Genomic DNA, 18,701 nt, shown 5'->3' on the forward strand with positions numbered 1-18,701 from the left:
AAATCTAGTGTACGTATCCCAAATTTAGTCTAAAGTCCTGATCTGTAAGGTGCGGAGGACCTGAGGGCACTGAACCCCCCTTGTGAAGGCATTCAGCACTTTTCAGGAGTGGGACTTTAATGTGAAAGTCAGTAAATAAAGAACAGTAAACACAGAAAACAGTGTAATATTTCTTTTCACTTGAAAGCTCATACAAGAGTTGAATTTAAGAGATTTTTAAGATGGGAGGGAAGATGAGCAATATTGCATTAGACCTTGATCTAGGTGTGTGGAACAATGTGAATTCAGCCTAACCTGGGACTCTGTGGAAGGAGGGAATAATGAATAGGATGAGCAAGAACAATATCAAATGAAAAAGCTGTGCTGGTCTTAGTGGATCCAGGGGTCATGCAATTGCGTTCCCCTTCCACTCTGTGCACATGCACAGGAACTGCTCCACTGCAAACTGACCCACCCTCTCCGCTGTCAATCCCCCCGCCCCTGAACCAGTGAGCTCTCAGCCTTGCACCATTTTTCTAAATGTTAGGATCAGGAGGGAATCTAGGATCTGTAAATTGACAAAATCCAAATATTATTTTTTCCACCCCAACACACAGAGTGAAGATTTCCATATATATACACAGTACTGCACCAATTATCCAAGGTAAGCCCTTTTTGTTCTCTCTTTACCTTTTCCTTCTTGCTTTGTCCAGTTTTAGAGGATGTAACTTGATATGAATAAGTGAAGGACACAGTTTCAGTCCTATCAGAAATACGTTTTCCAAATGCAGAAAAAACATTATTTCTGTGCTTTTTCTTTCAAATCATAATATTAAACAGGAGGGAAGTACTTATCTGAAGCTTTTCTGCTTTTAATTGTTTTATTGTTGTTTTTCTTAGTAATTCCTGTTTGCCTTCGCTAAAAATTAGGGCCATGTTCTGCCATGCACCCAAATACCTAAAATAAGAATTCTCTTTCTGAAGGAAAAGCAGAAGCTTACAATGGGAGGGGATTTGATACCCCAGTAAAGGGAATGAAAGGAACAGTTCCTGACTGTGTGTCCCGATTTGTAGAAGCAGCATTTATTTTTAGGAAATGTATTTTATGTTGCCAGGTCAGTAGCTGTCCTAACAGAGTGCATGAGGAACAAGACATTGGCCAAGTTCTTCAGAGAACGGCAAGAAGCTTTACGTCACTCCCTGCCCTTGGGCTCCTATCTTCTAAAACCTGTCCAGCGAATCCTCAAGTATCACCTGCTTTTGCATGTATGTGCATATTATAAACACTTCTGTCTAGAGTGGCTGTACCTCCATATTCCAGAGCTTTTACTATGCTGGACAGTTGGAACAGTTTTAAGTTGTTTTAGAGATGTGTAGTGTTTTGTTGATTGTTTTTTTTGTACCTATGGAAACATTTTCTCATCCCTTAAAAGTGTATAAACACTTTTGGCTTAGGAAGTGTATGGTAATTGTTTTGGGCTCATTGACTCAATTTTTGCATGCAAATAATCAGAATTTTTGCGGTCTATAATTCCAGTGTTTTTTTGGGAGGGCCATGCTGTCAGGTATAAACAATTTCACACAACATTTATCATTCAAATGAAAAGCACTTGTTTTTCCACACATCCAAGTGGTGAGATGATGACCATTAGGAAGGTTAAATAATTATAAACACCATTGATTTATCTGAATTTCATTTGCTGGAAAGACTGGGGCAGTTGGGAATTATTTCCATACCCTGTGGATGGAGTTAAGGAACATTTTCAGAAATTCCTGCTTGGTTGTTAACATTTTCCACATGTTTTCTTTTACAATGTTACATTCTAATTAAATGTAAAGAGACGAAGATCATGATTTAAAGTGTCTAGTGCATCCTTCCCTTCCTAGCTGAAGGCTGAATGTAATCAGGTCTGGTTTTGCTAGGCATGTAGGTGCATTCTGTGCTTCCAGAAATCATAAGCAGTCCTCACCTAGAAAGGTCTGTCTTCTATATATTAGTGTGATGCCTTGGTGGCTCCTCTCTTTTTCTTTTAATGTGTCTTCTCAGCAGCAGTTTGAGTAGTACTCAGCTGACTGTAAAACTTTCTTTTGCCAGACTTGTTTAGTCTAAACTGGTGACAAAATATACAAAAATATCAGAGTACACATCACTGCATTCAGGTAATTTTAGTTCTAAGACAAAAGAGTAACAATAAAGGCCTTGCCAACATTTCAAACTCTTTTCATCTAGATGTAAGTAATTGTGTTTTTTTACTGGATTCTTTAATAGGAAATAGAAAACCACCTTGACAAGGACACTGAAGGCTATGATGTTGTACTAGATGCTATAGATACAATGCAGAGAGTGGCATGGCACATTAACGATATGAAGAGGAAACATGAACACGCCATCAGGCTGCAAGTGAGTTGCATGGAAATTTAATGGTTTATATAGGATTTTCTTCTCTTGTCTCTATGTAGATTGTTTTTGATTTTTAATGCATGTGTTTTAATTCTGTTTTTCCTTTATGTCTATATTTGCTTAATCTCACTTGCTGAATTCAGTGATTAAATTTACTAGGTCTTGGACATTATGGTCATAGGTGCTAGAGAAAACCTCAGAAGGATATCTTTATGAGCAATATCCTATAAAGCATTTACTTGCAATGATACAGAACATCAGATAAATTCTCTTTCTTCTTTCCTCTTGGTAGCTAAAGCCTCCATTGTACATTAAATCATAGGGCATATTCTGTTGAAAACTTCTGAGGCTCTTTATTATTATTTTTTTTTACCCTTTTATCCTGATTGATTTTGTTTTGTTATGAGACATTTCTTGTTTTGCTCTTTATTTTATCTTTCCTGTTAAAGCCTATTGAAACCTATACCTGCTATGAGTTGTTTTGTAAAACCAATAGAGCAGTGGTCATAGACACAGATAAGCCTTACAAAAAGTCCAATTAAGTCATATTGGTTTTGAGCATTTAGAGTTGCAGCCTAGGGGAGATTCACCTATGCCAGGGGCAGGCAATTATTTTGGGCAGAGGGCCGCTTACTGAGTCTTGGCAAGCCATCATGGGCTGCATGACACACAGCCCAGGGCAGATTAATATTAATTTTCTAAATTTTTTAGGGGCCCTGCAGGCCGGATAGAATGGCCTAGCAGGCCGCATCTGGCCCCTGGGCCATGTTTTGCCCACCCCTGTCGTATGCAGATTATATTACAGAGTCACCATTCCCAGGCTGGTAACCCTAGAGCATTATCATCAAAAATCTAACGGAATTTCTGTTCTAAGGAAAGTGTCAGAGATAAAAGGAAAAGAAAAATTAGATTTAAGCCATTCACATGACCTATGAGTTATTCATTGCCCAGTATCATTTTAAACAGTTTAAACAGAGATGAAGCTAAAAAAACCCCTTACGGCCATGTCCAGATGAGCCCAGATCTTTGGTTCCCCAGGGAGAAGTAATAGTGGCGCACCTTCTGACTTAGCTATTTGTCCCCGGGGAACACCCATAGCACGTGCACTTTGGCAGTATGCAGCAGGTTACCCCAGGGGTGGTAAGGGAAGGTGGGGCCAGCACTGTGCTGGTCCCAGCAGCCTTACCTGGGGTCCTGGGGACCTCTCAGGGCTGTAGCAGTGGTGATCCTGCCAGGCGGAGCCTGGCTGGCAGCCACAGTGCAGCTCTGGGCACCCTGGCTTCATTTTTCAGCGGTGCATGCTGCCCATGCATGCACTGCTTCATTTTTTTCTTCAAGTTTTTTTGACCCCTGGATATCCAGGGCAAGAAGGCACTGTGAGCAGGTGATGGCATATATGACATTGGTAGAGGTGCAAGTAAGTGAACCTCAGACATTGTAATCAATATTATTTGGGCCAGTGATGATTTGGTCTGTGTTGCTGAAGAGGCACATCTGGCATCTGGGTCTGGAACAAGATCTGGTACTTTGGTGAAAATAGCAGTTAGGTAGTCTGTTTCTGGAGAGGTGCCATGTGAAGGTGGGGGACTGCCTGTAAGTCAGGACAGGTTTGTCTCCCATGGCTACCTTCAGATGATCATCCTTTTCCAGGATGGGTTGGAGGTGTTCAAGAGGGGCTGTAGATGACAACCAAATGGCTTCTATTGTATTTGTTTTGAGATTGGCATGTATAGCAGGGCGGAATGGGATCTGAGTCTGGTTTTCTTGATTTGAGTGGCTATGATTTTAAGATTGTATTGTAATAGTTGGAATCCCTAGTTCATATCTTTAAGGTGTGCATCCCAGTCAGGGGGATCAGAGCAGATACAATTGCAATGTAGAGTTTGTCTGTAGGTGATGGTTATAATGGTGTGTTTAGAATGAGAGCTGGTGGCGTAGAGGGAGTGTGGTCAGCTGATATCTAATATAATGTGGTGGTGATATTACAAATGTTCTGAGTGGTGTCCAAAAAATGAATTTGTTAGTATTCCAGAGTCAGTTTGATGAAGGGGTGGAAGTTATTAAAAGTCCTGGTGGAATTTCTCAGGAGATCCCTTCCCGCGCTTCAGCATGATAAAGGTGTCATCAACCTGCCTTTGGTATACCAGGGAGATGAGAGGGCAGCTGCAGAGAAAGTAGACTTCAAGGTCTATCATAAATATATTGGCCTATTGCAGGGGAAGTCATGTATTGCAGGGGAAGAATGGCAGTGCCATTCTTTCGTAGGTATAGGGAGTCCCCAAATCTAAAATAGTTTTGTGCAAGGAGAAAGTGGGAGACTACAGTGTAAATGAAAGCAGTGTCCTCATCGGGGAAAATGTTCTTTATGGTTTGTAATCCATCCTGTGGGGTACACTGGTGTACACAGATGTAACATCCATGTTCGTTAATATGGTGGTAGTGGGAAAGTTGTCAGTGGAAACTAGGTTTTTTTTGGAAATCTGTGGCATCTGTCAAATAGCTGGTAGCTTCTGTAGCATATAGAAACAGGATTAAGTCTATAAGGCTTTCCCCAGGTCTGGGTAATTTGCCACATTTTGCTGAAGATAAGCAGTAAAAACTTAAACTAATTCACTGACATACATCTGAATTTTGATAACCAGGAATATTTAGCAATAAAATTAGTTAGTTGCTTTGGGAAGGTGCTCTGAGCTGGCAGATATATAGAGGGGCAGACCTTTTGTGTTCACTATTACTCCTTTTGACAGCAATTTCACTTTCTGCAGTGGTAATGAGGGTTGCTATCATATAGCAATTTATCTGTAATTTTGCAACTATTATAGCTTAATTCTGCAAGAAAGCTCTTTCAAAAAGATATGAATTCAGTCTCTGTGGTACACACTCAGATTTGTAAGTTAAAAAGAGGGAGGTGTAAGAGCAGTGATTCTCAGCCAGGGTGCCATGGCACCCTGGGTTGCTGTGCAATCCCTTTAAGGTTGTTGTGGTTAGCACATAGCTGTGCAAACACATAGGCATGATTCATAAGATAAACCCAGGAATTTCAAATAGGAATTCATAGCATCAAAAAATTCTGATCTATTGTGGTCTTTCTGAGTTCTTTGCAGTGGGAAAAATTGCTCTGTTATATATCCATGATCAGTGAAAAAAATGAGTGAAAACTAAAATTTAGCATTTTCTGAGGGGGGAGGGGATACTTGAGTTTAATGAAGGATGTATTGAGTCTAAAAAAGATTGAGGGCCTCTGTACTACAGCAAACAGGTACAATTAGAGCCTTTTTATTAACTGTAGTTTTTAATCTCAGTTGCTCTGCATATTCAAAAATGTAATTTTTTTAATATCTGGTTTAGGTGCCATACAGACATTAGTGTATTTTTAGATGAACACATGGTGCTATACAGCTGCACTTTTATAAGGATTTCACATCACTAAACTGTGTATTTATTTTGACTTAAGTAATAATTGAGATGGTGCCTACACAGGGCTATAGGCCCCCAAAAGCAGCAGTAGCAATGAAGATAAACCGCAGCAGTGATACATGCCCTTTCATCCTCTTGAAGTAAATCTCAACCCATTCCTGAAAACCGTTTGAGAGCGATGCCTTTTGCATTATGCCCTAATCAACAAAGTTGGATTATTTCAGACATGGATTTAGAGGCAACATATATTTTGGCGTTCATTTTTGTGAACTTTCTATTCTCCAGGTTGCCTGTATCTGACATTTCTTAGGTCCATCACCAGTAACAATCAAGGGGAAACATATGTTAAGAGAATTTGGGCATTGATGTGGGTAGACGAAGAAGGGTTTATGAGGTAAGAGAGAGAGTAAGATGACTACAATCTGAGACTGGAGTAAAAGAAAACAGTTAAAACACTTGCTAGACATGTTTGGTCCCAACAAAAGGTACTAGACTGACTGTACTTGAAATGGAAATGTTATAGTTTTCCATAGGTTGAGTGAGGCTGCAGTGTAGCAACAAAACTGACAAAGTGCTTAGTCCAAAATAGGGCCATGTGTTGGGGTGAAGGTATTTGTGCTTTCAGTATTTGTGCTATTCTGCTGTCATTACTGATAGAAGCACTAGTTAGAGATCATCATGATGTTTGTATGATATGAACAACTGTCATCCACTACAAAGGCTACTAAATATGAGCCCATAAACAGCCATTGCATAGGAATTAGCTGTACACTGTTACACACTGATCATCAGAGAACAGTTCTAGTGGACTCAATATACAGTATTGCACTTTGAATTTGAAACTTTTCACTAAAATATTGTTTTGAATGTGATTCTGTTTTTTATTTATTGCAGGAGATACAGAGTTTACTCACTAACTGGAAAGGGCCAGACCTCACTAGTTATGGGGAGCTGGTTTTGGAAGGAACATTCCGCATTCAGCGAGCAAAAAATGAGCGCACTTTGTTCCTGTTTGACAAACTGCTGCTTATTACAAAGAAGAGAGAAGAAATGTATACATATAAGGCTCACATATTGGTATGTCATGGCTTCAGTTGCAATATGCTGACTAAACAAATTTCAAACTATGGTTTAGCTCTCTTCTCATTCACCACTTTCTTTCTCTGCTGTAGTGTGGGAATCTCATGCTTGTTGAAGTTATACCAAAGGAACCACTCAGCTTCAGTGTCTTCCACTATAAAAATCCCAAGATGCAGCATACCGTGCAGGTATGAAAGTAATCTCCATGCTCTTAAAATTATCTTGCTATTTCTTTCAAGGCCGCAAATAAAAGTATTTGAGTCCCCTTTATTTTATAGCCAGTGGTAAAAGTGAGTCACTTTTAGACCTATGTATTCCATGGATGACTATAATCTAAGTGCTGAGTGGCTACAGAAATAAATTAGCTGACTATCTCAAAATTTTGTAACAGGCAAAATCGCAACAAGATAAACGACTTTGGATCCTTCACTTGAAGAGATTGATTCTGGAAAACCACCCAGCTAAAATTCCTGCTAAGGTAATAAATAAATACAATCTCTAACCTAAGTATCTGTATTATTTAAAGCATTTTTATTAGCAGCAAAAGGGTACATGACAAAGCAGCTTTTATACCCCAATGCCTCTCATTAATCATCAGACATGAATAATGGATAATGAATAATTAATATGTTAATTTTAGGTCAATTTTTTTTAAAGATTCACAAAATTGAAGAGGAAAGGCTCCAGTCTTTGGACTTGGCAAAAGAAATGAAGTATCTCATTGGGTTATCTGCAGTGACCTTTTGCCCTTTTTGTACTTGCATCAATGTAGCTATACCCATGCAAGGTAACTTGCATCTGTGTCACTTACCCTGACTGGAAACAGAGGGTACCTCAGCAATGGCAGGGAAGGTACACCATCTTACCCAGGACCCCTGGTACTTAGCAGTTGAAACCCACGATGCTAGGGCTCTCATGCAACAAGAAACATGGTGGCAACATACCTCAGTCACACCTAGATTGCAGTGTAAATGTAGTCTGAGGTAAGTTGGACTGGTGTATGTCACTTTTACACCAGCACCACGCACTTCTGCCTTTAAGGGTTGCCCCAGTACAGCTGCCTTGACAGCAGCTGGTTTCTGGAATTGTCAGATGTTGACAAGGATGGAGTAAAACGGCTGTGGGCTTTGTCCATATCTGTGATATTACAAATGTTGTAACACAGAAAATGGGACATGAAGCTAAGTTTCAGAACAGCTGTCAGTGATGTCATGCCCATATCTGCTATGTCTAGGCAATGCACAAAGCTGGCTCTTTCCCTTGATTTATAAACCCTCTTTTATAACTCGAGGTGGTGGTTTGCAATATGATTTACTGCATTTCTCAGTAATTAGTCACACTGGTTGAAATCTTGGTCCCCTGAAGCCATTGACAAAACTCCCGTTGACCGCAGTAAAGGCAGGATTTTACTCTATGCTTCTGGCGTTCTCCTGCATAACGATGCTCTTAAATTTTGCCTGTAATAGCCAAAAGTGTGGTCCTTGTGATAGATAGAATTTAGTAGGCAAATACAAGGCCATATTAATTGTAAAGCTAGAACTTGGGGAAAAAAATACTATGTTTTCAATAACAGTGGTAATTATAATTCTGTGGGCATTTTTTTCCTGCTGACAAAATAGAGAATTTGAACAGAAAGGGGGAATAACTTCATTAATGTATGAAATTTATCTTAAAATTGACCATTAAGAATAAATTCTACTCACTGTTGTTTAACAAGTTGTAAAAAGAGGCTGGTGAGTGAACTCCAATTTCATACCAAGATGCTACTTAAATCTTTAGTTCTTATGAATGGATTAATTAATTAGTTGCAATATTTTACGTCCACATATTATATCTTGCTTGTACGACAAAGATAAACTCTTGATCACCCTGTGAGAAATCATTTAAACCTATGTCAAAAGAGAAAAGTCAAATTAAGTAAGTATGTTGTGCAGCAGTGTAAGTAGAGTGGGAAGATGGGGGCAACTGCCTCTGGAGCGGATGGAAACGGGGGTGAAAAAGACGGCTTTTGCCACAGCTGCTCAATTGCAGTCATGGTGGCAGCAGCAACCAGAAATCACTGCTGCCCCTGTGTGTGGCAGCCACCCTGGGCACCCAGCTGTGTTCCTACGCTGCTGATGTTGTGTTGCCTGCACATGCTTTAACAGGAGTAGTTACTAACACACTGTGTAAATGTCCTGCTCCCATCTGCCCCACATTTCATATTTAGCAGTAGGACATGTCTGACGCCTAGTGGAAAATAAGTTAACTACAACTTTACAGATGCGAACATTATAAGCTATTTTGGGTTTTTTTGGACTTCTAAGCTATGTTGTTGCTGCTGCTGTTGTTTAGTCCTATCCAGAAAGGCTCAGAGTAGGTTACGATGACAAATAACCCACAGGTAAGAAACAGCAGTAAACCACAAACAACACTGCACATTTGTGAACTCTACCCCCTCACCTCACTTCCCTGCCTTAAAAGCAGACTCTCTGTCTGATCTGAACCATGCTTCCCAACCTCCTCTAGGTATAAGAAATCTCTCCCCTCATACTTACCTTCACCACTCCCACTCCTCTTCCCCACACTGCCTTACTTTGGGGGGATCTGCTTTGCTTTTTTCATGGCACACTACTGTTTTTTTCACCTCTATAATGAGCAGATTTTCAAATTATCTCTTTTATCTTGTTATTATAATTTCAGAGTAGCCAGAAAGTGTTTGCATTCAGTTGTACATATATTTAAAAAGTTCTGTGCATAGCAAAGGTAGTCATAGGAGGCAGAGCTGTGAGATTATGAGGTTTGGTTCCATGATGCTGAGGTGAGTTTTGTGTCAGTCTTAGCAGAATTAGGCAAAACCTAATTTCCACCTGTTTCCTAAGAGCCCGTCTGTCAAAATCCAGCATTTTCTCATCCTGTTCCTCTACTGGGGACTGTTGTAGCACTTGTGCAGACAGCTAAACCAACTCTAAACCTGGAAATTCCCTGAAACCAGCACTGACGTAGATGCAATTCCCAATTAATTAAATGTAGACAAGTCACTGCTCTCTCTGCCAGGTGGCCAGGCAAAATAGAGCAGAAACTGTACAGTGCACATTTGTTACTTCTTTGAAAATTAACTATGTTAAATTTAATAGACTAAAATGCCAGTTCAGGTATGTGAGTCACGTTGTGTGGAACAGTCTATGCTATGTGTAACATACAATGCTTCTTAGATAGAAACAATTTAGATTTCATGGACTGCTGTTCAGTGCCAAATTACATTGTTTAGTAGGCTTGTATATTTTAACCTGTTAATGAACAATTTGTCTTTTTCAGGCCAAGCAGGCAATTTTAGAGATGGATGCCATACGTAAGTTTTTCTCTTTTGCTATAAAATTTGTTTAGTCTTTCCACTTTGCTTGTCTACTCTGTGGGCTTTATCCAGAATGAAAGAGAACTATGTTTATAGTAGTATGAAATAGTTGGAAAAATAAATATAAGGCTTGGTCCTGTAGAGGTCAGTAGGAGATGAGACCACTCAGCAGCTAACGTGAAATTGTTCCTAGTAAAATGAATGGAGGGGACAGGTTTGTCCCCTTCCTACTCTTGAAGAAAGGTAGGGTACAGGAGGTGAGTGACCTCTGCAATATTATCTCCTTCTGCCTAGAAACTATTGGAAAAACTTCAGGGAATAAACACATATGGCTTGATGCTCCATTGACACTTCCATGATTTTTTTCATTCTGCTAACCCATATTGACAAGAAACCTAGACTACCTGACTACTAAGGAGCCTCTGGTGGCATGGCTGCATGGAAGCTAGACAAGGAGTCCCAGAGTCACCATAGGCATGGCCCATTCCCTCTTGCAGTCTAGACCAGGGGTGGGCAAAATGCGGCTCATCCACAGGGCCCTTAAAAAATTTAGAAAATTAATATTTATTTGCCCCTGGATGCCTGTCCTGAGGCTCTTGATGGCTTGCCAAAACGCAGTAAGTGGCCGTCTGCCCAAAATAATTGCCTGCCCTTGGTCTAGAAGGATCTTGAGGTGGGTCTGAGTTCTGCAGGCTGTTCTATAGGAGGTGACCACACCCAAAGAATTGACCACAAGAAAACGTCATAAGGGGAATCTGACAGGATCTCCCTTTTCCCTGAATCCTCTTTCCCAACTATTTTTGAATGGTGTGTGCTAGGCCAGGATTGGGAAAAAGTCATGCTTGGGTGATCTTCTGGTGTGGCCCCTGAGCTCTCTATGGGTAGGTCTTCATTTTCTTGTCCTATAAGTGAATCACATGGCACATCTCCTAGTCCTGTAAGTCAATCCAATAAGTGAATCACATGACACTGAATCACAGTGTTTTTATTAACACTCGTTTTTATTGATGTAATTATTTTACAGATCATCCAGGATTCCATTACAGTCCAGAGGGAGAAATGAAAGCAACCTCTCCTTTTAAGGAAGGCATCACTCCACGGAGAGTGAGAAGGAAGTCAGGTGATTAAAAAGCTCTGCTGACAAAAGACAATGAAAGAAAATGTGTAAACATGGTTTCAAGTGATGCATGGGGTTAGAAGAAAGGTAGGGAGTAAGTTACTGAAAGAGGTTTCATGTGAAAAGAAAACTACCTCCACTGATTTGCTGCTTTAATGATAGAAGCAGCTTGCTTGCCAGAATTTTGTTCATTTGTCTTTCTTGCTAGTCTAAAATTCTCCACATGAAAGTAAAATTGTGTGATCAGTAGACTTGGCCAGAAAATGTGATAGAATCCTAGAAAAGTAGGGCTGGAAGGGAAATCGGGAAGTCATCTAGTCCACCCCCATTACTCAAGCTAAGATCATCCCTGTCCAGAACATCTCATTCAAGTGTTTCTCTGACCAGTTTCCCTAAAACCTTGCAGTGATGGAGTTTCCACAACCTCTCTAGATAGTCTGTTCTAGTGCTTAACCATCATGATGTCTCCCTCTCTACTGGGACTGATGCTGATCCTGGAGTAAAAGAGGAAGAAGGGACAAGGGGGAACTCCTGGACAGATGTCAAGGGGAAGATGAGGAATATCTGGATTGTTTTTCAGAGGCAGTGAGGGATCTGGGAAACTTGCCAAGTTGTTTATTGGGGAAGAAGAAAATCCTGGGTGATATAGCTTCCCTCCTGGGCATGCTGTTCCAGAGCCCGGGACCCAGGGTTGCCTGGGGGTTCAGGAGATGGGGTTCTAGGCAGGCTCTCCAAGCTCAAGGTGCGAATACTAGCAGAAAACCTGGCAGGTTTCAGAACCTGTTTGGTAGGCAGAGTCCTACTGGAAACCTGCCAGTGCTCTGCTGAAATGTTCCTTAAAATCAGCATGTTCTAATGGAGTGGCTCAGTGTCATCAAATCAGCATCTTCCTGTGCAAAAACATTCCATTGGATAATTCCGACTGGCATTATCAATTTGCTGTTTCAGACTCAATAGTGGAATTGGAAAATGTATGTGCTTACACATGCACTAGGAACTCTTTTTCCCCATACAAGCTATCTATCAGCCTACTTTAATGTGCTTTGAGGGGACAGGGAGGAGCAAGTTCTGTGGCTTTATGCAGCACAAAATCAGGCATCAGCAGTCTTGGGTTATTTTACCTGTACCAGAGTGACCTTGTGCATTTTACATAGGCTGAATCTGCACCACAGTCTTAATGTGCACTCCTATATGTATTTTTTCTTGACCACCCCTACTGCATCCACAGAGCCAGTCCTCAGACATGTACTTGTTGGTGCTTTGAGTCTGCTTGTTTGCATGGCTGGAGGTGTGGGTCAAAGCCTGAGCTGCCCTTGAGCTCACACTGTAACCCCAAGACATACCTGTTAGGGTTTATGCTCTGGGCAGCTATAGGCTCTGGCTGGTACACAAGACCAAGGAGGTGAAGCCAGGGGAGCTCTAGGTCCCTGGCAGTTTCAGGCTCTGGCTGCAGGAAGAGGTAGAAGAAACTGGTGGGCAGAGCAGAGGCAGGTCTAGGATCCCAGCAGCTACAGGAGAAAGAATCCTTCGGCCAAGGAGTTAAGGCTTTTGTCTGTGCCCTATCTCTCACAGGCACTGCCAAATGCCATGCTAAGAAAAAGATGTAAAAATCTTACTTTGATGGCAGAGGGCACCCTCATGCCTTCGTTCCCTGGCACATTCCCCTGGCTCTTATAGTTTTCCAGTCCCTTCCTACAGTCCCCCTGCAGGACAGGCAAAATTAGTTCAGAGTTAACTAGAAAAAAAATTTAGTGTGTGTGTCATCACCAGGGATCCTGGTTTTCTGTTTCCCACAGAAAAACAGAGAAAACCACAGATTTCCCATTTTTATCAGAGAAAACATAGATTTTCCCTTTTTAGAAGAGAAACCAACAGATTTCCCCTTTTTGCAAACAGCTCTGCAGGCTGGCTGAGTTCCAGCCTACAAGAGCTGTTTGGCCAGGAGCAGGCAGGCTACAAACCCCATCCCAACCAGACTGCCCAGCCAGCTGCAAACCCTGGGTTGCAAATGTTGTGCCCCCACCCTGCTGCCCTCCCCCAGGCTCTCCAGAGCGCAGCGTGTGCGACTGACACAGTGGGGCCATGCACAAAAGCTGCCTCTGCTGCAAGCACCATGCTGCCCTGGCCACACTTCTTCTGTGTGCACAGGGGCGGCACACACCCATCCTGCCCCTACCCTCCACACAGATCTGGGAAGCGTGGGTCCACCCTATCTCCTAGGAGTTCTTGTTGCCATTGGGAACTGGCCTTGCCCAAGCCTGCAGCAGGCAGTAGCAGAGGGGGAGCCGGCTCGTGCTCCTGCTGTAGGAGCCACTGCCTTCTGTTGGGGACAGGGGGCTGCGGAGCTGGGTCCCTGGTCCCATAGCCCTGGCAGCTAGGGGCGCCCTGCAGGGGGGCAAGGGGCACAAGTAGGGATGGAGGGCTTTGTGGGGGAGCGAGGGACACCAGCAGGGCTGTGGGGGGCATTTAATTTTAACCACAGATTTTGGAATGTTTATCAGAGAATTTGCAATTTTTTATCAGAGAATTTGTGATTTTTTTTTTTTTTATCACAGAAAGCCAGAATCACACCCCCAGAGGTATGGGCAAGTAAGAAATAATGAGGATATTGTCATGCAGGGAGGGATTGGATTAGGTAGAGAAACAATACAGACCTCTTTTAATAATTTGTGTTTTATTACATTAGCCTAAAATCCAAATGGTGCATGTTAAAACAGTTTGTGTTTTGATGGATAAAGGATAATTTGTATACTGGCTTGTCTGTGTTATTTTTGTAAACTATGACATGCTTCTTATTTTAAAAAAAAACCTGTTAAAATTGATACCTTGGAAATCTGGTTCAATCCAGATTTGGTTGAGTTTGTTATCTTAAACCAGATTACGCCTACTTACTTACTTCAACCTTCTGGAAACCAGAAATGCAACACATAGTGATTGGAATAGTAAGATTTTCTTTAGTGCCAATAACCTTTCCTGAATTTTCTTGCAATAGATAAAATGTTTATATAATTTGGATGCTTTTACATTCCACATTTTCATTATGCAGTTGTATTTAGTTTACACTAAATCCTTTAAATTTACATTAATTAATAAATACTGTAAGTAGAGCTTAAGAGTGCTCAGTGGTAATGATTTTAATATAAACCAACTTTTGGCACTGATAAACTATAAAGTCCTTGGGTTTTCAAGTGTCTTTCAAGTATCGTCTGTAAATACAAAATGATTATATAACATTGATACTATCATGCATCTAAAAGAGACGAAGTAAAATATTGACTGAATGTTCGTGTTTGTAACATTGATCTGTTTATATTTTCAGTCAACATAAAGCTACAAATGCCATCAAAATAAATATTTATAATGAGAACTTCTGTGGGCTTGGCCCTTAAGAAAATCAAGATTTTTTTTTAGAGGGTGCTTTTTCTAAAGGCAGCTAAATCTCACTATTCTGAACAAGATGCCTAAATTCAGGAGCGTACATTTTGGTTTCTGTTTTTAAAACATTGGCCAAGATGCCAGTAATTATTATTACATACTTGTTTCTCTTTTTCAGAACCTTCATCCAGAGTCCATAAAGTTATGAAGTCAAGTGGTAAGTTATATTGCAATTGAAGCCCCTTTTATTAACTCTTTTGGGGGTGTTGGTTAAAGCCATGTTGGTCTAAGGACATAGGCAGACAAGGTTCTTTGGGTAAATGTGATGTCTTTTATTAGACCAACTAAATAGTTGGAAAAATTGTTCTTTACAAGCTTTCAGGCACAAACATCCTTCTTCAGACCTAGGGAGAGTCTTCTGATGTTTGTGTATTCTCCTGGGTGAATAGAAGCTTAAGCCAATATGCCAAATGCAGGTCTATGAAAATGCAAATGTGTGGCAGGGAAGATCAGAGGGGATGGGAGTTAATAGGTGCAAGATGGGTAGGTGGGGAGGAGGAAGAGGGGAATTTTAACCAGTGATAAAATATAGCTGGTAAACTCTTCTTTGCCATGTATTTGCATTTTCACAGATCTTCATTTTGCATATGGGCCTAAGCTTCTATTTCATATAGGAGAGTACACAGACACCAGGAGGCTGAAGAAAGAAGTTTGTGCCTGAAAGAAGCTTGTAAAGAATAATTTTCTAAGTAGTTAGTTGGTCTAATAAAAGATACCACATTTACCCAAAGAACCTGCCCTACTATTAATTGTAGCATTAGCTCAATATTAACCCATCAAGCAAATTAGGTGAGGCAGCCTGACATAAAATTCAAGTCTGGACTAAAATTCTGTTCATGATTCTTCCCACTGTACATGGCGTTCATGATACAGGTAGGACTGGATCATCAGTTGATATTAAGTGATATAGCTCTAGTGAAGTTAGAGTTGTAATGATTTTATGTCAGCTGAATAGTTTGCCCAAATCTATAGCCTCAAGCACCACCTGTAAAAATCTGCAGCACAGAGAAAACAGATTGAATTCATTTTTTACTTCTGAATTTCCATGTGTAGTCTATGATCCTGCAAGCTCTTTTCAAGTACTACTTTAGTAGTCTTATCTGGACTATTCCCATACATAAAGTTACTCCATTTCATAAGTATTTAAAGGAGCAAGATAGAAGCTGTCATAAAATTAATGTCTTACTGTTATTACCACCTATTTAAATCTTTCCGGGAAAACAAGGTTTCAGCAAGAAAAAAATGAGTTGTAAGTCTTAGAAAATGTGGTTTGTGATTGAAATATTAATGTAAAGCATGCAATGGTACAGACAGATACTGCCATGATTATTTACTAATAATGAAGTACATATTTTATTTCTTTTCAGAAATAAAATCAGATATGCAGAAGGTAAGACTGTCTGTATTTCATATTTCAGTAGATCCCATAACCTATTGCTTTGTTTGAATCCAAAATATTTAAGTATGCAAACCCTCAGAATTGTGCGCCATTTTTAAAACAAGGACAAGACATCCTATAGTGTATCCAGTACCATTACAAAGTACAACAAACTTTATTTCAGTAATAGCTGATAAAAAAATTGGTTGATGTGCTTTTTCCTAGCTAGATTTTATGATATCACAAAAGTACTTTTAAAAATATGTTTAGATCATAAAATATATTATGCAAAATTGCTGTTCCTCATATGCAATTTAAAATCTCATCATTACTATTAGAGTCTTTTATTACTATTATTTTTATTGGTGTAGCAGATTCAGTAAAGCTATGGAACAGTAAGATAAACTCTCTTCTAGCTTATATCTTTTCTTTATTAATAAAGTTGCCCTTGTACGTGAGAAAAGACTTCTTGAATGTGTGCCCGTGAATGGAAGTGTGTGTTTCCCTGGGGATAAAGAGCAGCAGCACATGCTACTTGTCTCCAGGGAACCCCCTTGCATTCATGCTCTGGAGCCTGGCAAATTGCCCTAGTAGGGTTGTGGGATGCTGGGACCAGCACCTGGGCTGGCTTCAGCAGCCTTACCTAAGGTCCTAGAGGCCTCTAGGGGCTGCAGTCGCAGCAGTCCTGCAGCAGGGACCCTGGTTGGCACCCATTGTATGGCATCTTCTGGCCAGGGTCTGGTTTCAGGCAGTGTGCGCTGTTGCCAAGTGCACCACCCCATTTTTTATTTTTTTTAGGTGTGGGGTCTTTTGACACCAGGATCTCCCAGTGGTTAAAAAAAAACAACAACCCCTGTGCAGCAAATTAGCAGCATGGGGAACAACCTGCATGTGTAGCGCATGTGGTGTGCAATGCTGCAGGTGGGTCTGTGGTGCTGCATACCCCGTGTGTGCTTGTCTGGATGCACCCCTCGAGCACTAGATCCTAGGCTGAGTTTGTATGGCTGGTACTTAGGAAGTAGTTTTATTCCCAAGTAGTGCACATTTTATCAGGCATTAAAACATTAAAACCATTGAGTCTCTCCCCCGATTCCTTTTTCTCCCCATAGTCATTTTTCAGAGTATATCATCTGAGATAATCTATGAAAGATTTATCAATCCGTTTACATTTCTGCTTTACTTAAGTACAGCCAAATAAATGCAGACCAAAGCTGTGATGCATTTGGGAATATTGCATTTGTGGTTTTTTAATCTTAAAGCATAAATTAGTGATGATTGTGACGTATTAAAGTATACATAAAATATTAATGCTTTTTTTTGTTTGTTTTAAAGCGGATCAGTATTGAAGGAGTCCTGCTTTCTCAGGCTGCCAAACTGGGATCAAATGAAACCCTGCTCAGTTCTAGAAAAAAGGCGTCATTAGACCACAGTGGGCTAGCAAATCAGTTTCAAGAGCCCATTGAACAAGCCTACAGCAGCGATCAAGATGAGAGTCTCCAAATATGTGCCACTGAACAGATAGATGCTGATGATGAGGAAGAGTCTGAACAGGTAACCTCTTTGGTTTGTTTGACTCTATAGGAGGTGACTTGAATTTACCCACAAAAATTGTAAAGCATAAGTAGTATCCATTTAAGTTGGAGTGTGTGCAGGTGTATGTTTAGCTGTGGGATGGCTCACCACTATGTGACAGAAACATCCAAAAATACAAGTGTTTTGTTTATACATCAATGGTTCCCTATTGCAGCCTTAGAAAAGAAGGATCTGAATTTAAACCCTCTTTTGAACTCTCTCAAATATTTTCCCATCCTTTTTGTATTGTGAAGACTGGACCTGGGACACAGCTTTCCAGAACCTAGTAATTTTCACCAATGTTGCTATTCAAAGGACTGTAGAATATAGTATACCTGTTCTTTTTTATTCACAGGGCACACAACAAAATTCACAGCAAAAACCAAAGGGAGGTAGAAAAAGACTCAATAGCCAAGCTGCTGAAAATGTTGAAAAACGAAGAAGTGTCAATCTCAACAAATGTGAAGTTCAGGTATTTAAAACTAAAATTCCCTGTCTCCCTTTTTACCTCCCTCTCTCTCCTCTTTTTCTTACATATCCTTTCATATCATAGAACTATTTGTGTGCATCTTCTAGATACACAGATGCAGATATAAATAAAATCACAATAATAACTATGCTCAAAATTTTTTAATGATATTTAAATAAACGTTTTAAAGCTAGAAAAAATCCTTGAAAATAATCAAAAGGTGTTCAATTATAACTTTAAAATCATGTGAGAAACTGTAGTGCAATCTAAGAAGCAACTGTCTTTGCTTATTATTTAGGATGCTAACTTTATTACAGTATTCGTATACTACAGTAAGACTAAATAAAGGTTCATTTGTTTTGAAACCATATATTCTGGAATTTTTGGAGTCATGGGTGGGTATTCAACTCTCATTTGAACCCATCCATGTCTCTTCAACTATTCCAGAACATATGAACCTTTATTTAGCCATAGTTTGTGCAAGCGTTGTAATAAAGTTAGCATCCTAAATCATTTGCT

At 40.2% G+C, this 18,701-nt stretch overlaps 1 protein-coding gene across 4 annotated transcripts in view; it reads left to right on the plus strand.

Annotated features, from left to right (window-relative positions):
- The window catches only part of PLEKHG1 (pleckstrin homology and RhoGEF domain containing G1), a 202,046-nt gene that overhangs the window by 176,089 nt on the left and 7,256 nt on the right, over positions 1 to 18,701 (plus strand). For 3 of the 4 annotated variants that reach the window (XM_090041310.1, XM_090041323.1, XM_090041331.1), the window contains 13 exons: positions 597 to 643; positions 1,095 to 1,245; positions 2,249 to 2,380; positions 6,692 to 6,874; positions 6,970 to 7,065; positions 7,269 to 7,355; positions 10,175 to 10,208; positions 11,236 to 11,331; positions 13,884 to 13,907; positions 14,882 to 14,920; positions 16,131 to 16,153; positions 17,474 to 17,692; positions 18,069 to 18,185. In XM_090041310.1, the coding sequence (XP_089897436.1) occupies positions 597 to 643; positions 1,095 to 1,245; positions 2,249 to 2,380; positions 6,692 to 6,874; positions 6,970 to 7,065; positions 7,269 to 7,355; positions 10,175 to 10,208; positions 11,236 to 11,331; positions 13,884 to 13,907; positions 14,882 to 14,920; positions 16,131 to 16,153; positions 17,474 to 17,692; positions 18,069 to 18,185 (1,248 nt within the window). The remainder of the gene's footprint in view (positions 1 to 596; positions 644 to 1,094; positions 1,246 to 2,248; positions 2,381 to 6,691; positions 6,875 to 6,969; positions 7,066 to 7,268; positions 7,356 to 10,174; positions 10,209 to 11,235; positions 11,332 to 13,883; positions 13,908 to 14,881; positions 14,921 to 16,130; positions 16,154 to 17,473; positions 17,693 to 18,068; positions 18,186 to 18,701) is intronic. The other variant, XM_090041319.1, reaches the window with a different exon arrangement.

This window comes from Crocodylus siamensis, chromosome 1 (assembly GCF_052110815.1).
Source record: "Crocodylus siamensis isolate JL-2025a chromosome 1, ASM5211081v1, whole genome shotgun sequence".
Taxonomy (NCBI): Eukaryota; Metazoa; Chordata; order Crocodylia; family Crocodylidae; genus Crocodylus; species Crocodylus siamensis.